Here is a 13,130-nt window from a genome sequence, read left to right on the forward strand (position 1 = left end):
TAACTTAAAAATCGCTGTTACTTTGCTTTTTATTTATTTATTTATTTATTTTTATCTATGTTTCTTTTCTTATGTCCCGTCTTAATTTTAATAAGAGGTCAACGACGAGATAAAGAGGAGGACGGCAAAACTATTGAAATAATTGAATTATAATATGGTTAAAATCTTTCAAAAAATGATTCTTCGTTATTTACTCACTCCGCTCTTATTTATATAGGTTTGTTTTGTTTTTTTTACACGGATTAATAAATCTTATTTAATGTTATTGAAAAAATAATTTTTGATAAGAAATTTTCTAGTTTACCCATATTTAATTTTCAACAAGTAGTAGTAAATTATTGTTGAAATTAATAAAAAATTTGAAAATTGATTTCAAGAAATAGACAAATTATTGGGAAGTGTGCATATATTTTTGGATGATTTCAAGAAGTAGGCAAATTAAGTGAGAAAAATTAATTGTAACTAGATAAATTAAATAAATGTATATTAGTAAAGGAATAAAGTAAAATATTCCAAATTAAAAAACAGAACTATATATTTGGAATAAAAAAAAAAAGAAATTAAACCTATATAAATGAGACGGAGGGATAAATAGATAATGAATGACGGAATTTAAATTATAATTTAAGTTTTGCAACGTTACCAAAGGTCCAAAACTAGTCTAATTTGTTTGTCTTCCTTCCTCTTCTACTCTCGCCGCAACCAAACACACCTGTTGTCCCCCGTGTTCCTAAGAGAAGAAGAGATTCTGTTGGCGCCTTTTCGTCGATCCCAACCCCCATATTTCCTTCCAAGATTCCACCCATTATCACCCCTAAAAATTCCTCTCCTCTTTTTTAAATGCTATTTATACATTATTTATAGCTTTATTAGTCGTCCTTTGACTTGCAGTTTGTCCTTCTCTGTAATGGCTTCGGAACAGCAGTTATCAACAATTAAGGTTTTCGTATTTGTGAACTCATTATTGTTTTTACTGAATATTTACTCGGTTGGAGTGGCAATTGGGGACATTAAACGGTTATTATTATTATTTTTTTAACTGATTTAGGGTTCAAAAGTGTTGATGGTGGGCGCTGGTGGCATCGGCTGCGAGCTTCTCAAAACCCTTGCACTATCTGGCTTCCAAGACATTCATATTGTTAGTATAATTTTTCGTCCTTTTTCGTTATTTAGTATTTTATTTTGACAATTTTGACTCATTGAATCTCTAAGATTTCTAAACTAGGATTTTAGGACACATGCGGCTGGCCCTTTTTTTTTTTTTTCCTTTCAATATTACCTATACCACAGTAATTACTGGTTGTGGTAAAGAATGTATGGCAGCTAACCCATAAGTACAATTTCTTTGTAGGCACCAATTAACAATAGTATATTCGTTACAGAATTAGGGCATGGAGAATTGGATGTATACTAGGTTCAATTTCTTTCTTTGAAATTTTATAATACATTTCTGATGCTGCGAATTGTTTTGACAAAACTTGATGTTAATGAAATGAAGTAGACAATTGGAAATGATTAAGCAATATAGCAGATGCAAAGATGAGACAGTTGAGCTTACGTAGTTGCACGGGGCCTGCCATTGAGAAAATCTCGATAGGGCTATCTGGGAATCGCAAAAAAATTATTGTGTCCATAAGTAATGCGGGGAAAGAATTTTTCGAACTTCTTTTACTATTGGAAACTTTTGCTTTAATCTCTATTTTTATCTACCTTGAAATCAATGGAGCGAATTTAATCTTAGGGTCTACTATACTGTGATCAACTGTAAAATACAACATCAGACTATCTACCCAGTGATGTGGCAATTGCTGATTGTGCAGACTTTGATGTATGGTGGCCATGGGGAATTTTAAACATTCACCTCGTGTTTGCTAATTAAGATCTCCTCCCAGACATTACATTATTAAACTCTCTCTCTTTTTTTTGGGTTTCTATCCCATGCAGTTATTTTCTCCGCTCAAGCCTCAACAAAATCCATTTTCCTTTCTTCTGTGTAGGCCACTCCCTCCATTTTTGTATGAAGTTCTTTACTCACACATGTAGTAGTACAATTAAATTTTGGGCTTTTTAGAGGTTTTGTTTAGCGTCTTCTTTGCTACTCATAGTGGAGCTGTCTTCCTATACGATCAACTTTTGCTCATTTCACCACTTTGTGTGATATTAACATTTCACATTCTGGTTTGTTTGGATGTATTCAAAACTTTTTCTCAGATGACTTTTGTTTGTTCAAAAGTAATGTCCTTGTCTAAAGTGGTCATATAATGCGATTCATTTTTATTTTTCCATTTTATCATTCCTCCAGAATGGCACAGGGGACCTTTTTCAGATCATATGCTGTCTTACTGTATTTTTTCTTCATACATCTTGTCAGTATTAGCGACCTAACGTGTGAGGCATTTGAAGCACTGTCTTATATGTAATGAAAGTTGCAGTGCATTGTCATGTATCTTTCCTATGGCACTCTCCCTCTCCTGGTTTTTGAAAAATCCCTATGGCAATGCTTATTTATTGAACCATTTATTGCAATATGATACTCTTATTGAATGCTGGTTGTGGATAAAATTTATTTTGAGAAGCAACGTTAGACTAATGATGTAAATAGGCGTGCTGTTAAGAATCTCTCTTTTGTCTGGCATGCTTAATATTTCTGATGGAAGGGTGCAGTTGTTTTATTATTATTTTCCTCTGCTTGCAGATTGACATGGACACCATTGAAGTGAGCAACCTAAATAGGCAATTCTTGTTTAGGCAGTCCCATGTTGGGCAATCTAAGGCTAAAGTAAGTAAATAAGCTCATCCTTTTTTGCGCTAGTTGTTGGACTTTCAGGTCCTCCTAATATACTTTGATTAAATATTTGACCAGGTTGCTCGGGATGCTATATTGAAATTTAGGCCCGGCATTAGCATAACACCATACCATGCCAATGTCAAAGATCCTGACTTCAGTGTTGATTTTTTTAAGCAATTCAATGTTGTTTTGAACGGGCTTGACAATTTAGATGCTAGACGACATGTAAACCGCCTTTGCTTGGCAGCTGGGGTTCCATTGGTCGAAAGTGGGACCACCGGATTTCTAGGACAGGTAATTGTATTTCTCTGTATTACTTTTGAAGAGTTACTCATTATTCCTAACCAATTGAGTTGTTACATTTTTGTGTTTGGATGCCAGTAATGTACCTTTATTGTCATTATGTACATGTAGAATGTATATTACTGGTGTCAGGAGTGGATAATGCCATTATCAATTGCTTCTGTTTATATTTCATGCATTAGCTAGCTGACTAACAGTATTTGCATATATCTACTGACATTTCTGTTTGTTTAAGCGGGTTCATTTTACCTTTTCAATTGTCATTTTCTTGCGGCAAGTTTCTGTATGTAAAGGGCAGAACTGAGCGTTATGACTGCCATTATTGATTGCTTCTGTTTACATTTGACTAATATTATTTGCAAAAATATAATGACATTTCTGTTTGCTTAATCAGGTTCATTTTACCTTTTCAATTTTGTCATTTGCTTGCGGCAGGTTACTGTACATGTAAAGGGCAGAACTGAGTGTTATGAATGCCAGCCTAAACCGGCTCCAAAAACTTACCCTGTGTGTACTATCACCAACACTCCATCGAAGGTACCATCGCCTTAATATTTTACTTCCTACAATTACTGAGTAAGTTAATCTATTTCATATAAAAAGAGTTTGAATATACACATTAATGCTTAACTTGCATTCTGTCTAATTATGAAGAAGTAGTTTGACTCAATGTTTTGTGTTGAGTTGGCGAAATTTTAAGAATTAGATGTTTTGTGGTTTTTATAATACCCAAAACGATCATCCTTTCTATAATTGAAGAAGTTTGGTTATGGTCAACCACATGTTTTGCTGCTTGGGTCACTTAAAAAATTAGTATCAATCTGATCTTAGCAACTAATAGCAGTTTTTTGTTGTAAAGTGAGTGACATGTTGTCTCCAAATCTTTCTCAATTATGATCTGAGATGCTATTATAATATCATTTTATGTTGCAGTTTGTTCACTGTATTGTATGGGCAAAGGACCTGCTTTTTGCAAAGTTATTCGGGGACAAAAATCAGGAACATGATTTGAATGTGCACTCCAAAGATGGTTCTAGCTCATCAAAACAAACAAAAGACGTTTTTGAACGGGAAAAGGAGGAAAACATAGAACAATATGGAAAGAGAATATATGATCATGTTTTTGGTTATAACATTGAGTTAGCTTTGTCAAATGAAGAGACATGGAGAAATCGTAACAAGCCAAGGCCTATTTATGTCAGAGATGTATTTTCCTCTGAACTTGCTAGTCAAAATGGAAATCTGCACAAGTGCTTAAATGGTGATCCTCCCTCATTGTCTGCAACGGCGTCTTTGGGTTTGAAAAATCCACAGGATCTATGGTCCTTAAAGGAAAATTCTAAAGTATTTCTTGAGGCTCTGAAGTTGTTTTTCTCAAAGCGAGAAGAGGTCTGAGACTAGTTATTACATATTTTTATGGGCCTCATGTTCTTGTTCGTCTTCATTCTTGTTGATATTGAATGTTTATCTTTGCCCTCTGTCTCAGGAGATTGGTAACTTGAGTTTTGACAAAGATGATCAGTTAGCTGTAGAATTTGTAACTGCTGCTGCAAATATCCGGGCTTCTTCTTTTGGGATTCCCCTTCATAGTCTTTTTGAGGCTAAAGGTATTGCTGGCAATATAGTGCATGCTGTTGCAACAACAAATGCTATTATTGCTGGGTTAATTGTGATCGAAGCGATCAAGGTGCTGCAACACGATGTTAAAAACTATCGGTAGGTCCTATTATCTTTGTCACTATTTGTACTCTAATTCATGCCTAGTCAGGCATTTTTAGTTATGCAAGTCCAACAAGACCCATCAGATAAGAACTAAAAAAGAAATTTATGGTTATTTTGGCTTCTTGGCTGGGTGGTGGTGGTGGTGGTGGGAAATTCCTTGGTGATGTTGACATTTTATTTATGACATTTTATCATAAATTGGTGATTAATAACCATTTTTACCCTTTAATTCTTACTATCTCTTTTGTTCTTTTATGATATTTTCATATTGCACGAATATAAAGCTGCATTAAGCTAGCACCATGTTCTACTGCTTAAAAATTAGGAATAATGGCATAACAGTCACAAACCTTATTTCTACATTTGCAATTTCACAATTGTTAATGATTTTTAACAAGCTCTGCTTGTCCCTGCAGGATGACTTATTGTCTTGAGCATCCTTCAAGAAAGATGCTTCTTATGCCAGTAGAGCTGTCTGAGCCAAACAAATCATGCTATGTCTGTTCCGAGGTTTGCTCAATTCTCTATTTCCCATTTAATCCATGTACTCAATATATTTTTGATAGAACACAAAGGCATTTTGATTGGTTGAACATCTGCCTTCTAATTTTTGTTATACGTTTGGAATTAGACACCTTTGGATCTTGAGATTAATACACATCGCTCGAAGCTGAGGGATGTTGTTGACAAGATTGTGAAAACAAAGTTAGGCATGAATTTGCCTTTGATCATGCATGGATCAGCCCTTCTGTATGAGGTTGGTGATGATCTTGAGGAAGACGAGGTTGCCAATTATGCAGCAAACCTTGAAAAGGTAGATTATCTTTTCTTGTATGTTTCTTCTTTTCGATGACAAATTGCTATTCAGCTCATTTATCATCTGTTAGGTACTATCCAAACTTCCTGCTTCGGTCACTAGTGGGACTATTCTCACTGTTGAGGATCTTCAGCAAGAGCTGAAATGCAGCATCAATATCAAGCATAGGTTTGTGTCGTGCCACTCCACTGTTCCTGATATTTGCTCAATGCCTTAATCATTATGTCGCTGATAATTTCACATCAGGAGCTGCAAGTGTATAGTCAAACATGATAAAATCAGTATTGACTAGGTGGTTTAGGTTCTGAAGGCATTTTTACATGATGAACAAGACAATAGTTCAGTTAAAAGTATACACATTTTTCGCCTTCAAAATTTGACCACAACATTATTTCTGGGGTTCTCTGTGATTTCCTCTAAGCGGAAAAGTTGACATATAAGTAGAGAGTAGCTCATACTTTTTTATTTCCGACTCATTCTGGTTCTTTTACTAATAATAAGTATGATTCTCACATCCCTTCTGTGAACGGTATTTTCTTCCTCATAATCTATTATTTATTGCAAGTTTCGTTCAATTTAGGTTGTTGTTTCCTGCTAATATAAAGATGATGGTATTATATCAGTGCTTGCTGTCATTTTGTTTTATTGATTACCCATGTTTATGTTTGTTTCCAAATGCTGTTTAGCTGAACTATTTCTTCCTGCTGCTTCTCAAATGACTTCAATTTATGTGATATTTGCAACTGATAGCGATTTAGCACAAGAAAAGGCCATTTCTACCTTGATGACGGTGGCTTTACTGTTGATTTTCACTATTGGTACGGTTACAAATCCATGCCAATAAAAAAAGCCCCGAAGGAGAGACAAAATTAGATTTCCTCATAAATCTTCATGAAGTACTGCGATTTCAACATTTTAAATTAATACACCGTTGTTTGGCATTTTAGATTTAAGATAGCAATATAACTGCTGAATGATTTCATCTACTTCCATTTAATGAAAGAGTCCAAGTTCTGGATCTCTTTTGAAAATCTTATTCCATGATCTGAGTTTATATGTGGTCTGCTTGCTGCATGATTTACTAAGCTTAAAAATATATAAAGTTACTTTTTATTTCCAAACACGTTTGATGAACTACTTTTCTTATTTCTAGGAGAAAAGTTGTTTTAATCTCTAACCTTATCAGCAAAAAAAAACAGCATGTTTGGAAGCTTGAAAGCACTTTTTTTTTCGTTGCAGCATGTAAGGGTGCATCTGCCAAAAAAAGGATGCTTTTTAAGTTCAGCCATACATACATGCTGCCAAAAAAGATGCCTTTCAAGCTTAGCCAAATATGATCTTATAAACTAATTTTCAATTTTGATCAATTAAAAATTAGTTTATTTTGAAACTTATTTACTTGTAAGTGAACTTTTTAAGCTAGCCAGATTTTCTCTACATGTAGTCTTTTGTTTTAAGCTCTAATAACATTAAAATTTTCAGGGAGGAGTTTGACGAGGAGAAGGAATCTGATGGAATGATTCTCTCGGGATGGACACCACCTCGCTCAGCAGAAAAGAATGGCAATACAACTGTGGACAATGAAGTGAGCACATCCAGTGCATCTAAAGCTGTTCCCCTAGTGGCCGAAGACGATGATGATTTGCAAATTATTCCAACAATAACTGGGAAGAAAAGAAAGCTATCCAAAGTTTCCAATGAAACGAAGAATAAAAGAAAAGCAGCAGAACTCCATAGCAAGAACGATGTTGTCATGCTTGACGATGATAATTCTGATATGAGCAAGAAGAAGAGGGAGCAATAGCTAGTTTTTATTTTTCCTTCAAGTCTTATTTCATTAGAATATTTCACCCTAACTTTATACACAACCGGGAACGGTGATTCTAGAAAGACCTCCAGGAATGTTTTTGTTTAGGTAGCTTAAATTTTTTAATATAAGGTGTGTGTTCTAACTTTTAATGGATTGGGAGGGTCTGAACATTGTAACTTTTGGGCAGTAGGATTTTGTAATGTTTGTGTAAAAAAGAAAAAAGAAAAAAATTGGGAGCTGGGGATATAAAGTATGGTTGTATTTTCAGTAGGATATTATCGTGTTTGTGTACGAAAAGATTGGCAAGGGGAAATCTTGATAATTTGGCAGGCTGTGTACATGATAGAAGCAAGGTCAACCTCTTTCAAATATATGCACTACATGGATTCTGATAATAAACTGTATTGACTAGCACGTCGATCAGAATGAATCATAATAGAAAATCGAAAAATAAAAATGTAAATGTGCCTCTCTTTTGAAACACATCTGTATGCCATATATTGGTGTAGCACATTGATCACTACTTTGCACTCTGCGGCATAATGGATTAGCCTGCCTATCTGAATGCTTCTTCCTCCTACTATTATGGTATTCTTGTTTCTTTAGATCTGCTAAGCAATGCATGTCGCATATGCAGTTGTATGATTTTGCTTTTCCTAAATAGTATCTCGACAATCCTCCTTTGAATAATAATCAAACGTTACATTACATTAGTGTACAATGAGACGAAAAAATGAGTATACATGCCATGAAAGAATGCACAATCTTACTTTCGTGAGAAGCTATCCCTTAATCTATCCATGTGTAAGGTCACTATACTTGAAAATTTTTGTTGATATCGAGCGTATTTGTAACCGGGTTTTTCACACTATACGAGTTTTTAGTTGTACGAGAAAGATGTGATTGTTTAGTTTAAGAAATGCATGCTTATGGATTTGGAAGAATTGTTATCTACATTTACTCTGGTTCATTGGTTCGCTAAGCTTAACCTTTATGAGGTATTTCTCATTTGACACCACATTTCCAACTATATATAAAGGTCAATCAAAAGGGTTCCAATCGTATTCATTCATGGATGGTGTGCTGTGGTGACTATCAAAGTCAATTGCAAACGTTCAATCAAGAAATGTTGATTCAATCAACCCCCCAACCCTCTCTCCCCTTCTTTTTTTTGTCCAACCTGTCGGGCGGGTGGAATATAATCATATTGTACAGTTATCTACTTGACCGCTTGTTGACCTAATATTCCTACATGTATAATGGATTTAGGGACTTAACTGTCAATATAGGAGTTGCATATACTTGTTTTAGTACTAGAATTTTGAAAATACTAGCTTTAGATTTCTTCATAACAACTAGAAATATGCAAATACTCTCGACATAATCAGAAAAATGGAATCCTTTTGTGAAGAACTTATTCTAAAGGCTGTAAACAATTTCAACTTCAAACAATTTGAAGCTATTTACATGTTTTACAATGTATAGCAGAGAAAATATTTGAAGAAATGACGTGACTACAAATCTTCTGCGTTTCAAAGGTTTTCTAAATATCTACATCGAAAAGTTTATGCACTCTTCTTCTGAGGATTGATTTATTGCCTGACCTGCCTTGTGAATGGTTTAAACCGGAAAAAGAGAACATCGATCAATTTTTCATGCTTTCATCAGTGTGTGAGGTCGTGTTGTTAAAGGTTAAATTTTTTGTTGACTAGTTTATTATAAAATTGAAAGATTACTGTTTTTTCATATTGATAAGTTTTCCTTTTCTTCATGGAATTTTACTATTTTCAGCATATTTGGCTAGGCTTAAAGCAGCTTTTCTAGCTGTTTTTCTCCAGAAATACTTTGAAAAGAAGCAGCCCAGTTTTTAAGCAGCAGCCACAGAATGACAAGTTTTATTTTTTTTTATTTTTTATTTTTTTTCAATCATTAGTGGAAAAGTAATTCTTGAGATTTTTTTATATTGGATTATACTACTGCTGACGATCATTTTCCTTTTCTTTTTCATAGTCGATCACGAAGATAATGGAAACGTCATGTTATCTGTTAGTATTATAGTTGATGTGAAGACAGTGGCAGAAAATCTAGTGACAACCATATTTACATCTAAAATGAAAAATTACTTAAATTACACCATATAACACACAAGTTGAGAATACAAAAGATCAGGCAACCTGGAATTCAACTTTTATGTGGTAATTTTATATATACCATCTAGATTTCCGCTCGATCATCTAATAAACGTTCAATTATCGCCCACTAAGCGAGGCAAATTGTGAAAACATTGCTGTTCCAGAGTGCTCCTCAATGACTTGTACTTCAGCCGGGTTGTTACTTTCCAAAGGTAGAGAAAGAGGCTGGTTGTCTGTGGTAGAAGCTGCAGGAGGGACTATAGCAGGAGAGGCCGGGGTGGCTAATGCCTTATTTTCTTCGTCAGTATTTCCTTTGGACGAGGCTTCTTGAAGTTGCAAAGCGTACTCCAAGTTCCACAAGACGTCGCCCATACTAGGCCTGTCGACCCCATATTCAGCCAAACATTTTTCTGCAGCCTCTGCAAATTTCTTCATTGACTCGGGGTTGATGTGCCCGATTAGTGTGGGATCGATGATTTTGTCTAATAGACCTTTTCGCTTCCATTGCATTGCCCATTCTGCCAAGTTTACTTGCTCTCTTGGCAATGCAGGGTTGATGGCAGGACGGGCGCATAAGACCTCGAATAGGACAACCCCAAATGAGTACACATCAGACTTCTCCGTGAGCTGCTGTTTCCTGAAGTACTCGGGGTCGAGGTACCCAAAGCTTCCTTTAACAGCCGTGCTCACGTGAGTTTGCTCACCACCTGTTGCACCATCTTTAGACAGCCCAAAATCAGCCATTTTTGCTGTGAAATCGTCATCCAACAAGATGTTGGTGGTCTTGACATCACGATGAATGATGCCTTGAGCCGTGCCAGTATGCAGGTAGTGGAGCCCACGAGCAGCCCCGATGCAGATTTCGAGCCTTTGCCTCCAAGATAGGGGTGGTAAATCCTTCCCATAAATATGGTCGCGGAAAGGTCCATTGGACATGTACTCATAAACTAGAATCATCTCCGAGTTTTCATCACAATATCCAATCAACGACACCAAATGGCGATGTCTAAGCTTGGACAACATTTGAATCTCTGTCTGGAACTCATTAATCCCTTGTTCGGACTGTGGATTGCCTCGTTTAATGGCGACCTTCAGTCCATCATCGATTTCTCCTATATAGACGTTGCCAAAGCCACCAACACCAATGATTGCACTTGGATCCCAGTTCTTGGTTGCCTCCTGCAACTCTGCTAAATAAAAGTATCGGCCTAATCCCGAAGTCGATGAGAAGAATTGGCTCTTACGAGAGCCTAAAGAAGTCTTACTGTTTGACATAAAGGTCGTGTCTCCAGCATGGAGCGGAAGCAACCAAGACGAAAAGCTATGACTCTGCTGCCAATCTTGTGGCCTCTTTTGCCACTTGACAGCCATTGCACCTAAACCGACAAATGCTCCAAACATCATTGCAAATCCAACAGCAGCCACGGTACCACGGCCTGGCCCATCAGCCGACTTCCCATCAACACCATATTCTCCATCCAGGCTACCAACGGAATTGTTCATCCTGAAAACCTCAAGACCATTGAGAAGTGCATTTCTTGTACCGGTATTTTCATTCATCGGTCCAACCTGAACAGTCATCGGGTTGGCATTGTCCACCATGGAAGAATTCATCACAAAATCAGCATAATAAGCTGCCGTCAAGCCACCTGCCACGGTGGTCAAGTCCAGCCCGGTAATCGCTGGCTTTCCATTAATGAATACATTGAAATAGAGATCATTTACAGATTTGCTCACGATATCAGCAAAATGCAAACGAACCAGGTAGGTGAATGAAGTATCAATGTTCATTCTCCAAGTGATGTTGAAATTAGGTACCAGAACGTTGGCATCCGCCATTTGAGTGGCGGATGCATAAAGCACAGGTGGAGCAATGAAGGGCGACTCCCCCTCAGGATATGTAATAATACTGGGAGAGACAGAAACATTCGAGGCAGTAACACTTGGATCGATATATGTACGATCAGGTTCCCAGGTTCTTCCAAGGGTATCATTCTGTGGGGTGACAGAATTGCCTCCCACGTTCAACCTGTACATCGTCTGGTACGCGTTGTGGCCTAGCCCGTGGTACTGTCCCTTGGGGAAAAGCATCGACCCAACATCGCCAATAAGAATATCGGGAGCTGAAACGAATTCAATTCCATTAACATAAGCCACACTGTCTTTATTAGGTTGGAATACAACAGAATATCTCTCTATTGTCACATTGACAAGGTACTCCCTCATAGACCAGCTCGTGTTTCCAGTATTTTCAAATTCATGGATTAGTACCAAATCATTCGTCTTGACTAAAAATTGCGCATTCTTCAAATCCTTCTCACTGTTCTCGACTGGGAAAAAATGGAGCCTAATCCAATGCCAACCCGGCCTGGTTACATGGAAAGTGTACGTTGCAATGGATTCAAATATTTTAGCCGACAGATAAACTGGTGAAGGAACATCAGCGGAGGTGACAGAAACCTTTATATCTCGTCCTTCGTAGGCCAAATATTTGCTGGTTTCTTGATCATTCAAGAACACCCTTTGGCCGGGGAGGGTGGTGGAGGTGGTGGCGCCACAATCAAGAAGGAAGCTATCTTGTGGGGTGAATGAATCAGATTTTACAGCATTGACATAATTTGGGACAGAAAAAGAAAGAACCAGGAGGAACATCGCCATGGTTGAGGCGGTGGAAGACAGTGGCGATAGGCGGAGATTGGAAGAAGAGTGTAGTTTAATCATCTTTTCCATCTCCAGCCCTCCTGGTGGGGAGGATGAGAAAACTAAGATTTGTCTATGGAAGATGAAAACGAAGATTCGTTTACCTATCATCAATTGTATAAAAATATAATCATTTTTTTGTTGAATTTGCAAAATTATCGCATGATTGTGGGGTGGAGAGATATGTTCTTGAATATCTGTTGAAGTTTTGGCGCCTATTCTTGGAAGGCTTTACAGACCAGCAATTGCACAACTTGAAATGGTCTAACGCCATCCTTCTACGTGTGGCTAAATTGGATTATTGGTTGTAGACAAAATCTAAACTCAAATATATTTTTTGCATCTTTTGCTAAGCCCTGTTTGATAGCCATTATTTGGTAATAACAATGTTTTGTATGAAGAATTTTTGGAGGATGCATCGTTAAAAAATAAAGAAAAATTTTGGATTTATGTACAGAATATGTTATTTTGTGTGAATGCGTGATTGAAAATGAGTATTAAAATAAAGAATTTTGAAAAAATAGTTGTCAAACAGGGGTTAAATTTGGTCGCACTAGGGATGTTAAGTGGATCGCGTCGAGCTCAACTCGTATACTAACAGGTTTTGCTCGATAGTCGATCCTCCAAGCTAGCATGCTCATTTAATCGAATTGTGGCTCAATTAACGACTCCTCAATTTTCATACTAAAATTACATTTTTCTCTCATCGAATAGGATATAAATTTTGCTGCTTGCCTCGCGTTCACTTAACATACCTAATCCAAACACGCTGCTTCTTGATTGACAACACTTAACAAGAAAAGGTTTGATATGAGGAAATGCATTAACCTATGGTAATTGGAATCAAAATTCTAAACC

At 36.7% G+C, this 13,130-nt stretch overlaps 2 protein-coding genes across 2 annotated transcripts; one reads left to right on the forward strand and one right to left on the reverse strand.

The window, feature by feature from the left end:
- The first annotated feature begins 651 nt into the window (after positions 1–651).
- Positions 652–7,769, forward strand: LOC111410539 (SUMO-activating enzyme subunit 2-like). The gene is made up of 11 exons (XM_023040937.1): positions 652–940; positions 1,049–1,138; positions 2,696–2,779; positions 2,864–3,082; positions 3,527–3,628; positions 4,025–4,480; positions 4,578–4,807; positions 5,230–5,323; positions 5,445–5,627; positions 5,701–5,798; positions 7,113–7,769. The coding sequence occupies exons 1-11, from the start codon at positions 908–910 to the stop codon at positions 7,432–7,434; spliced, it is 1,911 nt and encodes a 636-aa protein (XP_022896705.1). The 5' UTR covers positions 652–907; the 3' UTR covers positions 7,435–7,769.
- Positions 7,770–9,539: 1,770 nt separating this feature from the next.
- Positions 9,540–12,310, reverse strand: LOC111410540 (probable receptor-like protein kinase At2g21480). Its single transcript, XM_023040938.1, has one exon. It carries the CDS (start codon positions 12,300–12,302, stop codon positions 9,690–9,692), a length of 2,613 nt encoding a protein of 870 aa, XP_022896706.1. The 5' UTR covers positions 12,303–12,310; the 3' UTR covers positions 9,540–9,689.
- Positions 12,311–13,130: the final 820 nt, after the last annotated feature.

The sequence above is a fragment of the Olea europaea genome, chromosome 15 (genome assembly GCF_002742605.1).
Source record: "Olea europaea var. sylvestris chromosome 15, O_europaea_v1, whole genome shotgun sequence".
In the NCBI taxonomy this organism is placed as follows: domain Eukaryota; kingdom Viridiplantae; phylum Streptophyta; class Magnoliopsida; order Lamiales; family Oleaceae; genus Olea; species Olea europaea.